Source organism: Haliaeetus albicilla, chromosome 11 (genome assembly GCF_947461875.1).
Source record: "Haliaeetus albicilla chromosome 11, bHalAlb1.1, whole genome shotgun sequence".
NCBI lineage: Eukaryota > Metazoa > Chordata > Aves > Accipitriformes > Accipitridae > Haliaeetus > Haliaeetus albicilla.
In genome coordinates this window covers 31830606-31853946 of record NC_091493.1, presented here as the reverse complement: position 1 = coordinate 31853946, position 23341 = coordinate 31830606, and the positions used below count along the sequence as shown (strand labels likewise).

The 23341-nt window shown below is 45.1% G+C and overlaps 1 protein-coding gene across 2 annotated transcripts; it reads right to left on the bottom strand.

Annotated features, from left to right (window-relative positions):
- Nucleotides 1-1163: 1163 nt before the first annotated feature.
- Nucleotides 1164-23340, bottom strand: HABP2 (hyaluronan binding protein 2). Of its 2 annotated transcripts, none has more exons than XM_069797019.1 (13): nt 23182-23340; nt 14979-15015; nt 9807-9935; nt 8526-8636; nt 7959-8075; nt 7472-7591; nt 6379-6550; nt 5844-5938; nt 5471-5717; nt 4434-4576; nt 3951-4085; nt 2293-2438; nt 1164-1382 (listed from the first exon to the last, which is right to left on the bottom strand). In XM_069797019.1, the coding sequence occupies exons 1-13, from the start codon at nt 23320-23322 to the stop codon at nt 1206-1208; spliced, it is 1770 nt and encodes a 589-aa protein (XP_069653120.1). In that variant the 5' UTR covers nt 23323-23340; the 3' UTR covers nt 1164-1205. The 2 variants fall into 2 exon arrangements, with proteins under 2 accessions (XP_069653120.1, XP_069653121.1); XM_069797020.1 differs by having other exon boundaries at nt 8526-8633.
- Nucleotide 23341: the final 1 nt, after the last annotated feature.

Here is a 23341-nt window from a genome sequence, read left to right as displayed (position 1 = left end):
AATACAAAAGCGTGATTCAGGTGGTTTAACAGATAAACAAGACAAAGGCCAATGGAAGCAAAGTTATCATTGACTAACCAAGGGCATGCCTTTTAGCAGACGTCAAAGAATTTGTTCTTGATTAACATGATGTATTCATATTGCAATTAATTCTTCAGTCTTTTTCAAATCTTCCAAAGCAAAAAAATCAGAATTAGTTTGTTAGAAATTATCACAATAAGGGTAGATATTGATAGATTATGTAGCTGCTTAGAGAAGGTTGTAAACCCTGGAATTCAGATGAAAAGGACATTACTATTTTAAGGAATTGACTCTTCAAAAACACGTCTATTCTTTATATCCTGATTTAATACCAATCCTCTGTTTTTCAAATTTCTGTACAGAATCATTGGGCAAAATTTACACAATTTGACTTGCAAAACTTATGAAAACCCAAGAATTATCCAATGGCTTTAGACCCATATTTTTTAATGGGCTTTAATACCGCTTAAGTCTCACTGATATTGAAGTTAAGCACATGTATACCATTGTAGATCTGGAGCATAAGAAGTAATTATCCTCTAATCAGGAATAAAGTGGATAATTCTAATATTGAAATTTTTTTTACTTCTTCAATCTGGAATCCATCACTGGTGGAATTTGTCCTACAGAAGTGCTTTTAAAAACAATTCTTCTGCCTGATCGTCCCTCCTCAGATAAGTTCTAATGGCTGCAGTCTTGCAAACATAGGCACATGATGATTTTTATATATGGGAAAAACAGTACTGGCTTTAGGAGCACACACCAATAGCTTTGAGGTGTCAGGGTCCAATGTGTCCAGAAAAAACACACCTTAGCCTGGGGCATGAGGGCAAGAGGGACAGGGTGGCAGCAGCTGAGCCTGCAGAATTTTCAAGGCTTCAAAACCAAAACTGAAACATTGGCAACTGTGGCTCTGATTGATTTGGGGAAGAACTGGAGCTGCTTTACTCTCTGATCTGTTTTGCATACAAAATGTGGGCTTATTTCAAAGTCCCCAACAGGAAAACTGTCACTGGCATTCTAGCAAATGCTCTAAGGCTATTTTCAAGATGGTGGTGAAGGATGCTCCATGTAGGCCATGAGGAAATATCAATAATGGTTTTGGTCAAAGAGGAGGCATTTGGGGAAATGATAAAAATAAGTAAATATCTCAAGCTTACCATGTGTCATTCCAAAGCTGTCTCCTAATGAAGTGACCTTGACTCAGACTGAATTTTGGATTTAATCCAACTGAGAAATGTTGTCACCTGGGTATAAACTCCTGGCTTGTTCTTTAACCCGCATCCATCACCCCAGCTCACAAGGCCATATACATAGTAGGAGCCATTTTCTACACAAGTTAGTGGGCCTCCGGAGTCTCCCTGATGAGAAAAAGCACACACATTCAAAATATGGAGCAAGACATTAACCAGAATAAGAATGTCCCCCTCCCATCATAAGGCTTTGAAGCTGTAATGATTTTTTTTTTTTCCTATCACATGTACTATCAGATGCTGCTCAGTCCCTGAATAGGCTTGCAGTTCTGGAACCAGGTCAAATGATACCAGACTTTTTGGATGTAAGTTTTTGTTTGTTCAAGTCTGTGACGTATATCTGACAAGGTCACATGAAATTTCCCAGGCATGAAAGTACCAGGCATTAAGAACCTGACCTCAGAAAGATAAAGATGTGATCCTTGACATAAATGAAAACACTTGATCTCTCCCACACCCCTCAAAATAACTTTATTCTGAGCTGGTTGGTCTCTTTTTTTTGTTGTTGTTTTATTGGTGATTTCTATTGTGAAGTATGCTTGCAGTGGTAGTTTGCATGTCAGGAAGCATTGTTCAAATGCTTCCCTATCTTACAACAGTATAAATATGAACTTGCTTCACATTTGCACTGGCTGTAGTGAAAAGAAATACCAGTCCTGAGTTTCCCTGCGAGTCTTAGCTCTGATACTGAAAATCAGATTAGAATTGGTGCTCATAGCAGAGGCCATAATAAAATTGAGAGAAAAAAGGCAAGTTTCCAGGTTATTATGACAAACTGCCTCAGAAGCCAAACTTTCCAGGCTAGTCTCTAGCTTCCATAGATCTGCCTGTGGCTGACAGTGACAATATTAGCTCTAGGGATATACATCTCAAACTGTACTGAAGAAAGATGGTCACTGTTGAAATACACTGATGGGAGAAACAGATACGTATGCAGCACCCTGCCAAAGCTATTACTCTGCACAGCCTGACTATTTACACAAAAAATTAGTGTTCAAATACAGAAAAAGCAACAGACCTGACAAGAATCGGCTCTGGGTCTCCGAAGATTTCCTGCACAAAACATGCTTTCATCCAGTATGTGATCATATGCTCTGGGTGCACTGCATTTCTTCTGTGAAATCAGCTTGACATTGGCATCTAGCAGCTGATGGGATTCTTCATCTACAGGATGTGCACCAAAAAAATGGAGTCACCTTCCTTCCAATCCTGTTACATGTTGTCTTTGTTCAAAATACGAGCTTGCTTGCCATTTGGATGGGAAGGGGGAATAGCGGGCGCGGGGGGGGAATGCATGTGCTAGCCTGGGAAGAAAAGAAGTACCTGTCTGAAATGATAAGGGATAGAGTTGGAGCCTGGAAGCTTCACTCAGGATACCAAGTTGTTGCTTGAATAAAAGCATAAGGTCAAGTATTCAGAATTTGGCTCCAATCAGCTTTACCCGTGTAATCCTGCTTTTCAAAGGTGCTGGTTGTCTGCAGCTCCCACAGGTCCCCATGGGGCTTTGAGCTGCTCAGCACTTCTCAGACTGGTGCGATTAGATGTTTTAACACACAAGTTAATGAAACAGATGAAAACTGAAAATCATACAATATTTAAGGGCAATGATTAATTACAGTGAATCTAAAGACATAACTTGACATCTAAAGGCAATAGCCAGAGTTTCAAAGCACTACATCTGTAGATAATCAAAGGTGGTTTATAAGTTTGGTTCTGCTTGAGTTTCAGGAAATATTCCATTTCTGCAGTGATTTCCTGAAATGCTAATAATAGCTCTGCTCAAAGAAGTAGCCATCTAGTGTGAACATGTACAGGGTACTTGATATCTTTGTTGGGGGAAAAAAAAAAAATTCCCCGTACCCTTTTTAAGAGAGACTTTTTATTTGGAACTTTTAAAAAATGTCCATTAAATTCTGTTGGTGCATTCTGATCAAATGAACACGCTTGTCTCTTGTGGACTTCAATGAGAGTTACATCAGAAGGGAGAATTTGGTCCTATGTATCGTATCAGGCTGTATCAGTCACAAAGCACTAGGACACCTACTGCAGCCTCAGTGACACATTTTCCTTCTGCTGCTTTACAGCAACACATCAATCAGAACATGAGAAAATGCATTTTTCAGAAAATTGCCATTATCTTTTTTTAAGCATAGTAATTTCTCCCCTTAGGATTTACTGTGGGCAAGAAAGGTTTTGGATAGAGCTGGTTGAACTTGAAAAGCTTTGGGATTTTTTATTTTTCAGTGCATCTGAAGATCCAGATGCTGCTTCTGAAAAGCTTTATCTGACCCAATGGGCTGGAAAACCATGTGAAAGTTCCCATCTTTCTTGGTCCTGTCTTGAAACACACAAACTATACAATAGCCTCTCTCTTGATACCTTCTTGCTTCTATTGCTGGCTTCAGATGAAACCATGACATGGTGTGTCAGATGGCAAGCAAAAAAAATGCATCAGAGATTTTTTCAGAACTCTGAAAGGTTTGGTTGGTCTAGCAGTTGGAGATTTCTCCTAATGAGTAATTTCCATGGCAGGGTTTATCTGTCCTTTGTTCTGAATCCCATCTCTTGTTTTCACTAAGTGCCTAGGTCCACATTTGGGTCTGGCAATTGCTACTGAAAGCACCAGCCCACCTTGCCATGGAAGTACCCACCAAAATCCAGCTAGGCCACAAATACCTGTCTCTGTCATGCCCCATCCAGAAATGAAGCAGTCAGTCCCAACGGGAAAGAAGAAGTGCGGCAGACACGCTGTTTTCACATACTTTGTTTCCACTGCACAGTGACCATCAACTGGCTTCAATTTCAGTAGTGCTGGAGAGACGATAAACAACAACAAAAAGTATTTGTAGCTAATTTTAATCCCTAACCATCATTACCAGTCTGTGACACAACCCCACGCAAAGCTGCATATACCTGACGTGCTATTTGCACTATATGCTGGACCTGTCCCTGTTGTTTTGCTCCTCCCACACAGTGACTTCTGCCTGCCCATCACAATTCACATCCTAAAGATTCAAATGGGTCTAAACCTCAATTTGGCCTAATTATTTCCAGAATATAGTCTCAATGGAAATTGTACATTGACTTGAGTTGGAAAGAGGCGTTCAAATAACTGAGGTTGGAGGTGAGCCACATGAATATTCAATAAAAGGGATTTACCGATATCATTGTGTGGGACACCATCCTTCTCTCTGTATTTGTAATGTACGATGATCTTCTCCACATCAAATATTTGCTCTTGATGCTCTTTCTTCTTGAGGTTTTGCTTTCCAAGGGCTACCTGAAGATTTTCTGCTGGTTGCCTGCAAAAAAAAAAAAAAAAAAAAAAAAAAAAAGTAAATTACATGCAGACATTGTCTATCAGTGGTGGTGAAAACCTGCACCTTTAGTATCTGGAAGTCAAGATATTGCTTCCTGTTGTAGAGCATGGCAAGAAGATTTCCTAAGATTGTTATAGGAGGGCTTAGTCAGGGAAGCGGTGGTGTTGGACAATACATGTGCTCTTAACTTGCTGCAATCATGAAATAAAGTGATTTAAAGCTGCACAAACATTGTTTTCTTTGCATTTTAGGGCAGAGTAGCAGTGCACACGGTCTGTTACTACAGCTATGATGATGAGTGGCAACTCATGGAGCCATGGGGGTACAATTGCTTGCCATTGTCTGGGCATGTGTAAAATCATCTGAGCTGGAATGATCTCCAGAGTGTAATTTACCAGTTTCCAAGTATGGTGGTTTCCAACCTATTCAACAAAAATGTTGAAGGGAATGTCATATTCTAAGCTAGCTGGCACATAAACAATTGAAAGCACAATGCATATTTTGGCTGTTTTGGAGATATTAATTATGATGCAATACGTGATGATGTTTATGGTATCCCAATATCCCCTGAAGTTCTCATACATTCTTTTCTACATTGCAAAACTTTGTTACTTTCCTCCTTTTTTCCTCTCACACAACTATTTTAGCTCATTTTGGGTGAGTGGGGGGTAAGTTTAATTTGTTATTCCAGCAAGCACCATCTTCAAGTATATACATATTTTCATGTACGTGTTCATTTTTTCACATATAAGTTTTCCTTTCAATTTGATTCCCAGCAATCATTTAGATTGCAGATAGTTTGAATTCCAAACTGCCTTTAATAACCATCCTGATTTTTATACATTTATCTACCCTAGGCATAGGACATGCACCTACTCAATGCAGTGCCCGGCAGTAAGAACCCAGCATGCTTGAATTAGCACTCCACCACAGAAATGTGTGTTCCTTTTTGAAGTCTTTATCTGCAGAGATGCCACCCAGGGATGTTTGCCAGCTGTAGTCTTAGCTCCACCATAGATCCTCGTGAGTGGCCTTTGAATTTCTGGTTGTCCACATGTTTTGAATATTTCATTTGATCCAGGTGGGTCTGTTGAGCTGTCTGTTGGCCATAGGCTCTCTTCAGCTGCATTGGAAGAGACAGCAGATACATTATGCAGAGATAATATCGGACTGGAGGAGTTAAGTAACAGGGAGTTACCTGCTGCTCTGGACCACCTACATGCCGCCAAACTTACTTCTGATTCTTTACCTGTTCCTGAGCAGGGTGAAACGTCACAGAAGTCCCATTCCACTTTGTGACTTTTTCTGATGTAGCACCAGGGTTTTTCATCCTCATCGGGGTTCCTGAAGGGAACATTTGAGAGCATCAGCCAGCAGGAATGGGGAAATCTCCACGAAACCAGTGAAGGATCTGAGGATGCTTAGGGAAGCAGCCTCATGCTCCCATATGACAGCCAAGCTTTCAAAGATACTCTTTCATAAGATTTGACAAGGAAGATACCCGAGATAAGAAAGCAGGGCTTCTGCCATTTTACTATTCCCATACCCATCTTAACCCTAAGAAAAATGAGGGACTGATTCAGGGAAATGAGGGCTGCTTCTGGAAACCTCACCTCAGTACAGTGACTTAGGGAATGCACCTCTAACATCTTGGTATTTTATAGACAAGCGGTGTCTAGAAAGACGTGAGATCTTAACACCATCAGTTTGCCAAACTCATGAGCAGTTTTTCCTCAGTGCTCTCTTTGATATAGACCTCCACAGTTGCTTCTTCAAAATATTACCTGCAGAAGTTATGTTCACCGATGCCATAAGAGTCAGCGTCCTCCATAAAGGCATTAATAGGGTAGTCCAAGAGAACGTGGGAATTCCAGTGCAGGCAGGTCTTGCCATTCACCGCTTGGTTCACACTTCCTCTGTACTTAGAGGAGGCCTTTTCATAACAATCATCTGGTCCTGTAGGAAGACAATGCTGATATGAAAATTATTTTTGTGTTTTTCCTTGCCCAAAGTGATTCCTCTTCCTTCCCTTCCTTGCCCTATGTTAATTTTATGGAGGATCAGAAGGACCTACTGGGTCCTGTAATTATATCCCTTATCCTACAGAGGCCAGAAATAAGAGTAATGTCCCAACATCTGTCCAGCTTGAAGCTTGATTGACTTCAAATGCCTGAAACCTCTTTGCTTGGTAAAGACCTAGCAGCTAAGAGGTGTCTTAATGCCAAAGCTGAATCTGTCCATCAGTGTCCTGGGCAAGAAATGGTATCAGCAGGATTAGACAGAAGTGGGCATAGAGCTGCTATCATTCTAGGGCAATGGATGAGCCAAAAGGAAGGTTGTGGGGTTGTGAACCTAACGTATAAGCGAGGTGGAGGAAAAGTCACCTGCAATGTGGAGCACGTACTGGTACTTAGAGTTTGACGTGCAATCAACTTTTAAAAGAGAAAGAAAGAAATCCTTCTCCTTGGAAACATGCGTGGAGTGTGGTGCCCATGGTGGTGGCTGCAGGGGCAGAAGGCTCTCCACGCAGGCTGGGGTAATCCCATGCCCTTGGCCACCCATCCTGTATCAGTGTCTGTCCCCTCAGCCTGGGGAGTCACAGGCAACTGGACATGAATCTTTACTACATCAGCTTTCGAGTGTTTAAGGAAAGCCCGACGCTCCTACCCCATGAGACACATGCAACCTCTGCGAAATATGTGCTCATTCATTATATACCAGTGGGGCCTTGCTGAAGCACACTTAGAAAACATCATTATGGGAACTGTTTGGAGTCCCTTTGCTAATGGTGGCTGCAGAAGTCAGCTTCTTCCTCCAACGCTCTCCCCAAGGAGGCCAGTGCCCCGGGTATGTTCGGCGCTTGGTGTGGTGACATACCGATCTCGCAGAACCTCCCGCTGAAAGGTTCAGGGCACTTGCAGGTGAATTTGGATCTGATTCTGTGCCGTATGCAGATACCTCCATTTTTGCAAGGGTCTGGCCTGCACGGTGAAGATGCTGTCAATGTGGAAAACACAGAACAGCTTTGTCGCTCTGCTGAACACTATGCAGCCATTTGCATGCCCAATGGAAACTGGGAGAGCTCCCACTTAGCCTGCCGGCATCAAGTTCTTATGAACTCTTGAAAAACACTTATCACTGGGGGCTTTACCAGTGACTGAACCACCACCCTATAAATCAAGCATGATTCATCACTGACCAGCCCCACGGATGGGAGCTGTAGCAGACTCAGGCTGGACGACTAGGGCAGGACCACCCTCTGCAGTGGGCTCTTTGTGATTTCCCACCTCTGACCAGCCGTGGTGAGGTGACCCCACCGTACTGTCCCCACCACAATTCACTCAGCGTTCTGCTGAGTGCTCACCTCGTTGGCAGTCGGGTTTCTTGTAGGGATGATTGCATCTGCACTGAAAATAAGGTGGGGTTAATGTAATCAGGCAGTCTCCACCATGGCAACGCTTCTCCAGACACATGTTCTTCACTGTGTGAAACAGAGACACGAGGTACTTCATCAGCATTTGTGTGTGCGCAAGAGCTGTGCCCTTGCTGGGACCATGGGAAGACACGCTGACGTTCTGAGGAGGCTTTCATTTGGCTGGTGTGGACTTGGGATTTCTCTTCTTGTTCACAGTATCTATGGCAAAAAGTCTGCAGGACCAACGAGCAGCTCCCCACTGCCCACCTGGCAGGGGATAGAGGAGTGCTTCCTGCACACCTGAAGTCTATTTTACTGGATACTGCTTTAGACAGACCTTGATCTGGATGAGGAACTAAGTGTGAGACCTATGAACATGACTGCAATGGGGTGTCAAAACCCCCAGCCTAGCAAACAGTGGGTTTATAAAGCCCTGTGTTTGCTTCCATTGACAGAGCTGTAACGGTAACATCAGTTGCCAACATAAGGAGTGTAAATCAGCAAAAGGGCGATTACCTTTCTCACACGTAGTCCCAGCGTATGGCTCGGGGCAGAGACAGCTGAAGCTGCTTCCTCTGTTTTCACACCTACCGTTGTTCTTGCAGGGGTTGGAGGAGCATGGGTCTGCTGGGGTAAGGATGGAGAACTTTTAGTTTTATTTTCAGCTTCTCCACCTCCATCACCTGCTTTTTCTTCTCACATTTTCTAATTGCAGAAGGCTGCCTTGCTGGGCACAGCATCCCGTGTAACACATACCGTGCTTATGCATCAGCTCAGCAGCCATAGGAGCAGCTATGAATTGCTGCAGAGCTTATCGCAAGCTGTAACAGCTCATGGCTTTGGGTCTGGAGCTCCTCAGCTCCCTTTGCCATGTCTATGATGGACCTGTAATGGGGCAAGTCCCTTCCTTTGCTCAGGGACAGATTTAACTCGATGGCAGCGGCAGAAGCAGATGCCTTAAAAACTAGAGCTGGCCCTGGGCATGTGCCTTCATGCACTTAGTGTGGAGGGGTCTGGATTTGGCATTGCCCTGGTCACAACTGGGCAGTAAATCTCCCCTGCAATAGCCATCCCCCACCATTATACCGTGTAATACCTCCTGGTGTTATTGCTATTGCTCCAAGGGAGCAGGCACCTGCTGAGAGTCACTGGAGTGCTGCTCCTTACACCATGCTCAACCTCTCCACTCCACTCCAGGCTGCCAGGAGCAATTTGTGCTGGGGACAGTCACATACCAGCTCTGCTTTCTTTGTACCTGGGGATAACCCAGGGGATGTTACAGGCAACTTCCCTGTCTCTCCTTTTGTGTTCCCTGAGCAATCTCAAGGAACCTTTCCTGCTTTCCTGAAGTTTGGCAAAACAGGAAAAGAAGAGAAAAAAAGAAAAGAAAAAAGAAAAGAAAAGAGAAAAGGAGACCCTGCAACTGAGAAGAAATAAAAAAAAAAAAAGGAAGCCTGCTCTACATTTGGTTCCCAGCATAGATACAGAACATATATCCCATGAAAACAGCAATTACATCTTACAGTGTCTATAGACAAATAAGCCTGTGCTTTTTTGTAGTAGCAATCAGAAATGTTCTGCATTATCAGAATCCATCCTGTGAAACCCAGAGATAAAACACAGGCTCCTTACAAGAGAAATACAAAGGAGAACACTGCAAACAATCCTCCTAACTCATCTCTTTGATGCAAGCATTTCCAGAGCAGGCTGGCAGCCGAGGCCTGCCACGCTCATGCTGCAAGCGCAGGGCTGGGATTTTACCCCTTCCTCACCTCCCTGCCCACCCCTCAGAGGTACCTCTTCCAGTATCGCTGTAGCCAAAAAATGCCTCGAACCAGTCGGGGTCCTCCGAGGACTGCTGCTGGAGGAGGGGGTCCTGGTCCGGTTGCGTGTACTCGTCGTAGTACTCGTATTCATCAGCCTGGTCTGCAGGGAGGGGAGAGAAGCGGGTGGAAGAACAGAGGAATTAAAACTGCTTGAAGGAGAGAGGGTATCAAAGAAGCCGTTCCCTGGGATGCCCAGTCCTTTTCTCCTTCAGCTTGTTTGGGACACCAGCGGGTCCAGAGCTCGCACTGTCTGGAGGACCAAGGGTGCTGTTCAGCTCTTCCTTGGCGTGGACAGAGCTCACCCAGTGCACCACCGGACCGGTGCTGGAGGGTGCTGGAGCCCTGGCTGCTCAGCCAGTTCCCGCGGTGGCAACTGGGATGCCCCGGAGGGGACGCAGGCGGGGGGCTCTGCAGGCACGGGCACGACCCCCCCCGCACGGCCCCACAACCAGGAGAGGTGCTGATGGCTATTACCGGCACAGTGAGAAAAGGAGATTTAGATTCCTACGAGAAGAAGGGTTTTTCTTTGTCCAGCTGCTTTGACCACCAGCATCGCCGCCGCCGCAGCGCAAGGCAAGACCTTCATCAGCACGTGGGTGCCTGCTGCGCGTGGGGACACAGAAACCCATTTTGGGGGAAATCGGAGGGGAATGAGGGCCCAAGGCACCCGCACGCCTATGTGGCTCCCCGTCCAAAAGCCCCTGCAGAGGAGCGAGGGTCGGGCACAGCAGACACGTGCCGAAAAACCCAACCTTGCCTCCGCGGAGCCTGCAGCCTCCCAGCAGCCAGCGTCCTCCCCGGGAGCCTGGCGCTGGCAGGACCCGCAGCTTTGCCAGCCCGCGTTTGGGGGGGTCGGTTGATTAAAGTGGGCTGGCAGCTCCTTGCACAGGTACGGCCGCTGCCGGTGGAAGCCACTCCGGTGTTTCAAAGACAAGCTATGGTAATGAGCAAAGCTAAGCTACGTACAGAGACATTTTAAAAAGCTCTCCCCTAGGGCCGGACCGATGGCCCCATGGATAATGCTCTGCCTTGAACTGATTATCGACTGCATTATCTTAGTTTTCTCTCCTCATTCATTCGCTTGCAGCCTTTATCTTTATTCTTTCTTTGCTTCTGAAAAAAAAAAAGAAATTCCACTTTTGTACAATGGGTGTTTTATATTTCATATTAAAATAGAACTGTCTTTTTTTCTTCTTTTTTTCCTACATGCCAACTCTCATTTCTCACCAAAAAAAAAAAAAAGAGGAAAGTTTCACCTCATTTATTGCTATGTCAAGTCAAGACTCCTTTTCCTCAGCTCATTATTTCCACAGGAGCTGAGTCTCGACAGTGTGCAAGTGTTGCAGAAGTGTGTGCCTTGCTGAGGAACAGAAGGATCTCACTGGAAGATAAGGACATTGTCTACAGTGAACAAAATTAAATTTAATGTGATGTAGTTAAGAAAGGAAAACAAAAAGAGGGTTTTGCCTGAAATGCAGCCTGCAAGCTCACTTTGTCGGAGGGGAGATTTTGCAAGAGGACTTGAGTTTGAGGGAACTGTCTGAACAAGTCTGATTTTGTTTCCCCTGTTTATTTTCAAAATCTTAGTGGGGAATGTTCGCTTTTATTCCACAGATGCTTTAAAGAAGTATCCTGAGGGATGGGGTAGCCCTTTGTATAAAAAAGATATACCTGTTAAAAGTTATGAAGGATGAACAGGGGAGTTACAGCTGTCAAAAGCAGACTGCAAAGACTCCCAGCATGTTTTACAGAGGCTGGTGAGGACTCTCTTGAGTTGACAGAGGAAAAACAAGTGCTCAGAATGAGCACAAATAGCTAAGCCATTGTAGAAGCCTCTACCATGATTTTTAAATCAACTGCTCAGTGTAAGTATGGTGTTAAGAAATTACAAGACTGTCACTTCATTTTGTTACACTGGCATAATTTCTTAGCAATAGATTAATCATTTATTAACAACACTTAGGAAATTACTTGTTGACCCATTATGGACTATTTTAAGCGCATCTCTGCAGTAAAACCCAAGTTGGCCAAGCTGCAATTCACGTTTTGCAGGATGTCTGCTTCTGGCAGCTCTGAGAGGTGGAGGAGCACAACCCCCTGTTTGCACTGATGAGGCAGATGACCCCTGGGCAGTTTTGGGACAGGCTAATGCACACCTGAGGCCAGGCTGGCACCCAGCAGCCCTCGAGGATAGCACCTTTGGGTGGCCAGGGCTAAAGTCGAGTGAGTGGCACTGAGCAACCCCCTCGTAGGCTGGCGATTACCATTAAGTGAAACTTTACGGCCAAGCTGTGGAGTTAAGGGCACACGCGGAAAGGGCTCGGAAAACATCAGCAAACCCTTTTGGGTACCCTGGCCCCTCGTGTGAGTAGTGGGAGTCGTGGAGCTGAGCTGCCTGGCTGGGAAACCAGCCACAGCGATGTGAGAGTGCAGCCAATCTGAGAAATCACCAGTGTCCCTGCTTTCTCCATTGCCATCCCTCTTTATGAAACTGTGAAACAGAAATAGCTTCTACGGGTCACGTGAGTGATGCTTCCTATCTCCCAGCTACTCCGTGTCCTCCCCAGCCACACAAAGCTGTGAAAAACAAAGAACAGAATACCCTGACTTGGGTACGTGACATCAAACTAAAAGATGTCTTCTCATTTATCATTGCTTCAACACTAAATCACTATTTGGCTTCCACATCTCTTATTTAAGAAGTGTTCCCATTCCATTTTTTTAATTATTCATAACAAGCTATAGGTTTAGTAAAGCAAAAACAACACTTTTTTTTTATCTGAGCACATAATTAACGCACAAAGTCTGATACTGTGGTTGATTTAAACATATTACTAAATCAGAGTGTTCATTCTTTGTAAGTGCTGGAAAACCTTAACATGCTTAAAAAAAGCAGTGATCTGACATTTGTCACTGAAATGTGACTATTACATGAAATTAAATTAGACATCCTGCATGCAAATTTTCAAAGAATAACTTTCCTCTGTGTAGTACAAAAAAATCCCCCCATAATTGATAGGCAGAGATTGACTTTTAAAGCTTCAAATCAGCTTTGAGGTCTGGGTGATCTTTTAAACTGCTCAAGCTTTCATCTGCAGTTTTTCACATTGCCAAGAGCTGTCAATCAAGCGATGGATTTCTGATCAATATCCCCTTGTTCATTAGCTTACACGGGCTCTCTGTTATGGAGAGAACAGATATCCCAACGCCGGCAGTCACACTGTTTTCAAAACCTTCACTGGATCAAGTCATGACTAATGTTCCGAGTGGGAAAGTGATGCATTAGGATGCCATCGAGTGACCTGAATTGCGAGGTAACTTTGTTGGACTGCAGTTGTCAAGATGAGTGATGTGCAAAGTTAAAGCATATTGCCAACACACATCAAGAGCACCAGAAAGTACCCAGCATTTATTCAAGCTCTCTGAACCTCTGGGGACTGACTGAAATCTGGCCTAATTTAAGCAGGATGAGTTTTTCTACCACCTCTCTAAATACTTTTTGTCTCCAGCTCTGAGAATAATGTAGTGTTATTTTTATGAGGCTGAAATCCTGACTGTATTTTAAATAACGAGATGTTCCCCATTCACTTCTGCAGAGATGAGACCTCACGGTATTTCCTCCCTTCCACGCAGGTTGTGGCTGGGACTATCTGTGGCTTCAGAAAGAACTTGTGAAAAAAGTGAGACTAGCTAACAACAAAGCCAGCAAGCCTTTCAAATAGTTTTGTGGCTGTTACTTAAAAGCAGTTTTGCAGCACCTTTTCCTTGGAGGGACGGGCGCTGGGCGAAGGCGGCCGATGACGGCTGAAGGAGTGGGGACTCGCAGGAAGATGGGGAGCGGGAGAGTGCAGGGACGGTGGAGGGACAGAGGTAAGGACCATAACACACGAGGGAGGGAATGAATTAAGAAACGGTGAAAGGGATTACTCTACCATCAAAAGGCAAATCAACCGGTTTGCACAAGGCTTGTGCGTAAAGCCTGAAGCCAAGGACGTGACTCTGTGGCCAAATACTTGCAGAAGCCAAATACTGAGCTCAGATGCACAAATATTTTGGAAATTTGTTTTCCACAAACATCTTGTTAGAAGAGTAACATTGATTTGGGGAAAGAAGCAGTCATGTACGAGCTACAAGGCTGCTAGACTTGCAGGTTTGTCCTGGAAGCCAAAATGCCACTGGAATGAACCGGAACGCAGATGAGTAATGAGTGCATAGTAAAAGCCACACACTTTTTTGCAGGAAAATGAGAAATATTAATGTAATACTTTATTAGCTATAAATTATAAACGCATATCTAAGAGCCACTGAAATCAAGAAAAGGAGGAGCAGGGCTTACTTGCAAAAATACTAAATTTATCAATAAAACCATAATCTTCTACGTGGACCAAGTAGGCTGTGAAAGGATGTACAAATCCTCACACAATCTACACATCCTCACACAACATTTATCACAGCGTTTCTCTTATCAACATCTTAATGCTACATAGCCTTTAATGATTTTTTACTTGCATGAGCTTTTGAACCTTCTTGCACTTTGGACAAAACCTTGCGGAAATAAGTTCCACAGTTAGTTGTATGCTGCAAGGGAAAGTTAGCCTTCATTTATTTGACCTTCAATTTTTTGTGCACAGCTAGACTCTTTGCTTATCTTTCTGTGAGGTTTGCAGCCCAGCACCATGACCTCTCCTCCAGCCCATGACCCACTGTGTCACCCATGGGTCCCCAAAACTGTGTTGAGCACATGAAGCCGCAGAGTGGCAGAAAAGTCCTGGACTGGAATGGAGCTGTGAGTTGCAGGTGGGGTCTAGGAATACCCCATGATCAGCTGCAAGCTGGTACTGCTGCCGTACCTCTGTTTTGGGCTCCAGCGTGCTGGACACGCTCCTGGCTGCAACCTGATGCAGGGCTGTCTCCTGCACTGACATAGAGCACACGGGGAGGTCTGAAAGTGCTCACCATGTTACTTGTCCAAAGTCAAACAGACTTTCTGCTTGATCACAGGCCTTATTCTGAGCTCAGCAAAGCTGTGTATGAAGTTAATAAAATTCAATGCTGGGCACTAGTGAAGACTCTTGGTGGACCAGGTTGCCAGCCTCTCAGTTTTGTATGCAGAAGTTAAAATGAAGAAATTGAAACCACTTACCATGCAGCAGGTCGATAAAGAAGAAGAAATGGGAAGCCTGCATGAGATAAAAAAGGGCAGAGGGTCAGTTTCTGGAAAAACAAAAGCCAGCACAGAGCCAGGTTTATGGCACAAAGTTTGTTTGCCCCCAGTGCTGGATATTCAGATAAGCTCATTACCCACTTTGTAGCTAACTGGGCTGGATTTTAAGAGCTCTTTCAAAAGATTAACAAAACGTCTTAAAACACCCCCTGCTCCCAACAACCTGCGTGGGAGCTCTGGCTTTTCTAAGCATCCAGCCCACACTGCTGGGCTGGTGTGGTTTGGGAAAAACCTGTCCTGAACAAGTTAAATTGCCTCTTTTCTTATTAAGTGACCGCGCACTGACTATCTGTCTAACTTCTGAGCACCGACGGAGACCGTGCCCCAGCCAGCTGCCGAAGCTGGAGGTTGGGACGCGCTTGGGCAGGGCAGAGCGGAGGTCGGGCAGCACGGCACGGCCCGGGAGCCTACGTCTGCTGCAGGCGGTGGGATCCGGACCTCCGAGCTGGAAGGCTGTCAGCCACCTTTGGGTGGAGGAGAACATTTCTGGCACTTGCCATGAGGAAATGCCATGTGTCTGACCTCCGATGTGGGGCTCCAGCCTTTCCTGTTTGGCTCATGATCAAGGGCAAGCGACAAAAGGGAACAGAAGAAGAAGGAAAACGGCTCCCAGCCTTTGAAGAGTGTGAGTGAGGTTTGTCTGAAAGGAGACACACAGACTCCACACCGGGATGCATCCCCTGCGTGACGATTTCAGCTCTTGCTCTAAATCCCAGCTGCGGACAGGATTACCTGCCTGCGACGAGAACATGCGTGCTAACAGTGGAGGTAAAGAAGGAGATTTGGAGCTGCTCTTCTTCATCCCTCTCATGATTTGTCAGAAGAAAACATGTTTCCAAACAATTTCACACGCGTAATAAAGAGAGCGTACATACACACACACTCACACACGATCATTATGTGCACTTATGCATTGCTACAGATACAATTAACTGTAAATATAAGCCCTGGTTAGTTGAGCATTATGTATAGAAACGGTATACAGAAGAAAGACATTCTCAGTTAACGCTGGCTGTCACTAGGAACGAATGAATCAGAAGCAATGAATAAGAAACAGGACAAAAAATGCTCAGAATTCACATTTGCGAATATTATCTGGAATATATAAATGAGTTTTTGCTTCAGGCACGTTTGCATCCCTCTTGTGTTTAAGCCAGGGAGAACAGACACTCCAGCTCTCCCCTTCCCACTGCCTTTAATGAGAGCGATGTCCCCTGAACCGCTCAGCAGAGCCCCTTTCCAGGTGCACTTAAGTGAGCCACACACATACATAAGTAAATCCTTTGCAGCTGGAAGGACACACGCACTCACACAATTGCCCCTCCTGAATGAGTGCGGAGATGACAGTAAATGAGAAGGCTGTAAAAGCTCTGCCCTTGGTGTATGTGTTTCTTGAGTGCAGGTACAGGGTTCGTCAGATCCTTTGCCAGACCCCGATGGAGCCTGTATAAAGAAAAGGTCTAATTGCTCCATTTACAATTAGTGGTAGCGTTCATCCATAAACACAGACCAAAACAAACCCTGCAAGTGTACTCCTTTCTTTTGGAGGAACAGACGAAACAAAGAGCAAGGAAGCAGCAACGGGAGCAGGATGAAGCAAGAAACATTTCATCTCCCCCCCCAGCTCTCCGCGGCACCCTGTTGTGCTGTTCGCCTGATGGGATTGGAAAGGGTTTGGGGGCAGAAGGGTTTGAGTTCAGCGAGGTTGCCCCTGCACTTGGGGCAGCCCTCGGCACCACACGGGAATGCCAGAGGGTTTCAGCCCAGGCTGAGTTAGGTGCAGGACATGACCGCATCATGCTCTTCTGTGCCTCAGTTTCCCCCACTGTAGAGCAGAGACGATAGTCTCGCAGTGCCCAAGGGGATGGCTCACACACTGAGAAAAGAAGAAAGATGAGAGACCAAGCACTTTGCTACACTACTTTCTTTTCCAGGTTACCCACCTATCCCTCCTGTCCAAGCACTCTTCCAATGGGCAGAGCTGACTGCAAGAGGGCAGATATCCTAAACTCCCACTTGCAATAAACTGGGGCCCTAAAAAACGTGCAGGTTTCCAATAATATCCTTCAGAGCAGGCAGTCGCTTGTAGTCTAGGGTGGCTGAGTCCCGAATTTTGATTCCTGCTTTTGGATGAAAGCCTCTGTCTGCTGCCACAGTACTAACGTTACTGGGAACAAAAGCTCCTGGAGCACCTGGCACAGGGAGACAAAGAGTTAAACCCAATCTTTACCTTAAGGCTCTGGTGTCCTGTTTTGTCCTGGAGCTTTTCCCAGTCGTGTGCCTGTCACCAGAGGAGCCACAGGGGACAAAACCCCAGGCAGAGCTGACCTCTCAGCACGGAGACTTTTCTCCTCCCTTTCGAGGTCCACTGGACCACTCACCAAGACCACACTGGTTTTGAAGCCTTTTCACCCCCACCAGCCACCACAGGGCCAAATTTAAGTCTTTTGGCTCCCTGCATGAAGCTTTCCATGGTGGTGTGCAGCAGAGGAGGGAGAAGTGCTCACCTCCTTCCCTCCTGCCTGCTTGAGCTCGCCCTTTCCTGCGGGATGCGGGATGCGGGATGCAGAAGGAGGCTGTTAGGAGGGGGACACAGGTTGGGGGCTGCAGGGTGGGGGGTCCAGGAGGGGGCTGCAGGTTTTGGGGGGGGGCTGCAGGCTGGGGGCTGCAGGAGGGGGTGCAGGCAGGGGCAGTGAAGGCAGGGCCTCCTGCCTGCAGTGCCGTATTTGCTCATGGCCAGCAGAGGAGGATCTTGTCCTTCCGACGAGGTGCAATACTGAGCCCAACCAGGAGCAGGATTCAGACAAAAGGGGGGGTGGGGTGGGGGGTGGATGGGGAGAGAAGAAATTAGGCTGTGGGGCTGGTTTCACCAAACGGTCTCCTTGCTGCAGCTCGACACTGATACTTTGTGTGCTCTCTCAAGAGGGAATAAAATCGCTGGATCCTGTTTTTAGCAGGTCCGCAGAGATGGGGGACGAAGCTGGAAAAATGTGCGGAGAGCAATTTTAAATTTTATTACTTTAGGCTCATAAAAAAGAAACCTTGCAAAAAGAAAAAAGATATCTGGGAGAGACATTTTATATGGGTACTGATGCATTGCTGAGTGTGGAGCGGATTACATTTATAGGGCTTCTAGAAAAAATGGTGGAAAAATGGCTGAAATTCAAAATATCTTAATTTCACCTGACCTTTGTTGTCTGTCGTCATCATCGTAGTGATTAGCACTTCACTAAAACTTTCTTTCTCCAAAGAACCATCAAAACTTTGCTAATTGGGTTTTGTACCAAGGTTAAACACTGCAGGTACGTGATACTCTTCATGTTTCCATTTCAACTCCTCACGAAAGAGACACGAATGAAATGTAATAGATTTGAAACAGTAATGCCAGAACCATGAGCTTTCTTGGTCTCAGGACAGAATCCTACAGCTCTTTCTCAGACAAAAATGTCCAGTTAATCTCAGGTGATTCTTTCTGAATAAAGCTGGGAAGATTTGACCTCAAATTCAAAGGAAATTATTTACAGCTGCCAACGGCATTCTGCAGTTGAACTGTTTATTGTGTCTTGGGTACATTTGCTACCCCTTATTACAATCAAAAAGAATAATTAAAACACAAAAGCAGGTGGAGAAACGGGCAGCACAAAGACAACAACCCAGCGTTAGGCTGTGAATTTACATGTGTGCAGAACAGAAGTAATTCTAGAGAAAACAGTGTAGCTACTCAAGCTGGCATGACAGACGAGCAGAGCGATGAAAACTACCTCTACACATACACACACTTTGCAACAAAGCACTACAGGCGTTCAAACATTAAACTGCATTGGTAAGAATAGGCCTATTCACTTAATTACTCTAAGTCCTGCAAATTCTCCCGCAACTTACTGCAAAGTGGCCTCCGCAGCAAAAACCCAAATATTACCCCTTTCATTAGCTCTTCTGTGCAGTCACAGCTTTGCAGCCAAGAAGGAGGTGGGATGGGGATGAACTGGAGAATAAGGATGGATATTTGATCAACTTCCATCCACGACTGACATAAGGCATGAAGGAGCCATGAGGGCAGACACAACTACTGCCTTTTCGTAGTGAACCCCTTGATCCTGCTGACAGCTCTCAGTGGGAATCTTTGTCTGGGCTTCTCGCCAAAGGAGGAGGGAATCGACAGTTCTGATGCTCTTACAATCGGCCAGATTTTTGCCTGCAACCATCTTGGGTAGTGACAGTCTTTGAACTTCAAGGGAAAGTGGCTTTTCCAGCAATGACATTGTATTTCTCAGCCAAGGCCATGGTTGCAGTATAATGAAAGCAGGGCATATTATCATCTGGAGCACACATGCAACACATGTTGTATTTTTAGCCTGGGAAACCATTCTCTGAAAGGATTCCACCAAAACCTCCGAGTTCTTCACCTCTCTGCTAGCAAGACATCTCCTGCCTCCACACTGAACTGCAGCATGTGCCTCAGACTAAATGACAGAGTCCTTACTGACTGGTCCCTGGGTGCCCAGAGAAGTTTACATTTAACGTCTTTATTTGGCTGATTATTCGGTTGTGAACCTTTCCCATGGTAGCACCTGATACAAAAACCATAGGGATGCAGGAAAAAGGCAACAGCCCTTGGAGCTGCTGCTGAAACCAGCTTGGTTCTCTGCACAGGAGTTACCTGCTCCTGTTTTCCCAGAGATCAAAGTTCCCAAGTTAATCTTTGTACCGTGAGGGATGACCTGGTAGCAGCTGGCTGTTTTTAAAGTTACTTACTGGTGGATGAGGTGTGCTTGTGCTCCCAGGTGGAAAATGGGGTCAGCCTTGGATGCCACAGCAAGGGGAAGCTACAAAATCTCTTTCATGGGGGCTGCAGGAGCCAGCCTTGTCACACTAACACAAGCGCGCTGCACTATCAAACGCTTTTGCAGCCAGTGCCGGGAATGCAGGTTATACTGCTAGACTTAAAGCTTATGCAAAGTCATTAAGTCCCTTTAGTTACACGGGATATCAACCTGCACGCTTCAGGGCATAAGCTGATTGCCTTCAGGGGTCAGTGAGGAACGCTTCCCTCTCGGAGAGCACGGTGCACAATTAGCTGGGGGCTCTCCCAAGGCTTTGTCGCTTTCCTGCTGCATCAGGCAAATTTAGGCGAGCGCGGCAGAAGGGCATTACACCTGATGGGCCACAAATCCAGTCGGGCTTGATAGCAGTCACTTCTCTTTGCAGTGATCGGTTTGCGACACAGTGGAGCGTAAAGCCCTTGTGCGTGTGGTGCAGCACTGGAGAGAGGGTGAGGGGAGCAGAAGTGGGAGTTTACTATAGGAATAGATCTGTTGGTGGGTACAAAAAGATGTCAGACAGAGTTGGCTTTGGGACACCCTAAAATGTTGGTCTCCAAGCACTTGAGGCAAGGAAAGACCTGTACTGCTAGTAACAGTTTCCTACCTGACGTGGGCCAGCTAGGAGATAGGCACCGATGATAAGTTTTCTTTGCAACTGTTTGATCTTAATGTGATACTTTAATCTTTCCCTTTCCACTACTAAGTGCACTGGATATCGGGATGGGCATGGCTAGTCACTACTTCAGAACACTCTCCATCACAACTAAGCTGACATCAATTTTTTGAAGTTCTGGAATATTCAGTGAGGAGCCACCTCTGCTGCTCTCATGCCCCTGCATGTCTTCCTCTCTGCTGCCAGGGTTGTTGAGTTTGCAGGAAAACTCTGATACGAGGAAAAAGCCTGATCTGAACATCTGTTGATTTAAAAAGCCCTTTTTTTTTTTTTTTTCCTGCGAGCATGTGCTGAAGCACTTGAGAGCATTGTTAAATGGGAGCTGCAGCCTGGTGTATGAGCAGCTCCATCACCGGAGTGTTGTGGGACCCAGCTTGGGCTTGTCCTGTTGCAGATTTCTCTAGCCCAAGTCAGCACAACATTTAAGCATACCATTTAAATCTATGTGTATTTCAGAAAAGTTGCCTCAATACAAGTGTAAGTAAGGGAGGATGTGCAGCTGAATTGCACAACCTGCTGCAGCAGAGCTCTTCATTTTTCTCTTTGGCTAAGTAAGGAATACTTAGCAAACCAATATCTTATGGCAGGCACATTTCTACTACAGTATCTTGCTGAGCAGAAGTGTAATTAAAAGTGGAAAAAAACCCCCCAACCTGAGAAGTCTTGTCATGTCTGAAGACAATCTTTGGTTCAGTTGCATCATATATGCTAAAATAAAGACCAAATTTTGTTCTCGCTTGCACCCATCATGCTGCTTTATGCCTTTTATGGAAGTAGTTTGAATTCATGCAGGTGAAATCAGTTTCTCTTCAGGTAATATGAAAGAATCAAATGGAAATTTTTGCTGTAGGGTCCTGCTCCAGACCCGCCGGATCCATGAATGTCCGAGTGCTTTCCTGTTCTATTTTGACTGACTCCATATGAGTTACTGCCTAAATCTGCCTTTGATTTCTGGAATATTTCACCAATAACATGTATTAATCAGAATGTTACTTATAAAACCTCCTAAAACTAGATTCGAATAAAAATGAGAATTGTGAAGAAATAGGAATTTAAGGGTGTTTTCCATGGTTTCAGCAAAGTACAAAGTCTTTTCTTTTTTCATTCGAACTATTTCAGTGTAACTTTTTCTTTGGAACAAATCATTAAGGCAAAAATGTTCTCTCATAACATGTTTGTCATGCAATGGTCACGTCACGGCGACTCATTCCCCTCTTTTTTTTTCTGGGATCCGTGCCAAGTGCTAAGCCAGAAAACCTTGTTATATTAATTATGAAGAAAAAACATGTTTTATTAAAAACTAGCCTGCTGAATATTCTGTCATGCTGCTTTTCAGTGACAGCAGAATTGCTTTTGCATTTGAGCAATGTTAATGAATTTTCAGGGGCGGGGGGAGGTATACGCTACCTTTTCCACAGCAGTATTTAGAGCAAAGTCAGATAAGGATTGTCAGAGCTAATGAATCAATCTAACACTTGGGACTAGTTAGTAAAAATCTGTGCAAGACTTTGTGTTGTCTAAGACTGCACCTACATCTTCTTTAATGGGCGTGAATTAACACAACCAATTCATTATGAGCGTATTTATATTAGATTGGGTTCCCACAATGTCTGTACAAATGGCATTGAACTATCCTAGAAGTGATCCCCTCAGTAAGCTGTCACATGTACCAGTGGATCAAGTGTGCCACATCCACTGTTGTCAGAGAATAGATAGCCCTGATGATACACTAATTAATAAATACCCTATTGTGTTGCAAAAATCAGTGATCACAAATTCACTGAGCTCTTCAAAAAGATCTATAACCCATTAAAACCCCTCACTCTATGTTTTTCCCAAAGGACTCGATTTAAACATGTCAACATCTGAAATTTTTCAATGCATTTCAGTAAATATGAACCTGCATGCATAGGAACCATCATTAAGAAAGCAGAGGTTTGAAAGAACCTCAGATTCCTTCATAAGAAAAGCTACTTGATCACAGTGCTTGGAGGAACAGAAGAAATGTTTTTAAAACTGACTTTTAACTTTGCTTTGGTTACAAGTCATTCTTTCAGTCTTCTTTAAAGAGGACATGAACAGATTTGGGAAAGTATATCAAGCTCTACCGGAGCAGTGCTCTGACCACCTCTAGCTGAGTTGAATATTTCGCCATTAACCTTCCTTCAATGTTAGCGGCAATGACAATCCAGCCATCCAAAACACGTGACTGGGGTAAATTTTACCTTTCACGAAAGATCTTGCAAAACTCCCAAGCCAGCGCAGACCCCTGACCTGTTTAATCTGCTATCTATCCAGTCCCTTCGCCACGAAGATGATCATCCATGCTGCAGCCCTCTGGTTTGGAGCATCTCTCGGTGCCCAGGGCTGGGGGAGCAACTGCAGCCCCCACCGCACACCCCCGGGACCCGGCCGGCCACCGACCGCACCCGGGTGGGACATTCCTTGTCACTGTAGGTATCTGCTCCAAAAAAACCACAGGGCCTCCCTCTTATGCAGCGTTTGCTTGGGCACCTCAGTGTCCTGAAATGCAGATCCTCAGCTAAATGCTCCAGCTGCCTGGGAAGGGCTCAGCAAGGAGCAGAGCTGGCACGTGGCAAGAAAAGTAATATAAAAACATACTCACGCACAAATGTGTGCTCCCTAGGAGAACGACCAGTGGAAGAACCTGAAGGGTCAAAGCGCTGTTAACCATCCTTGCGCTCGTTTTTTTCTTGAAATTAGCTTTTTCTTCTTGCCTACGTTTTTTCAGACAAGCCACAATCATTCGAGGGTGAGCTAATTCA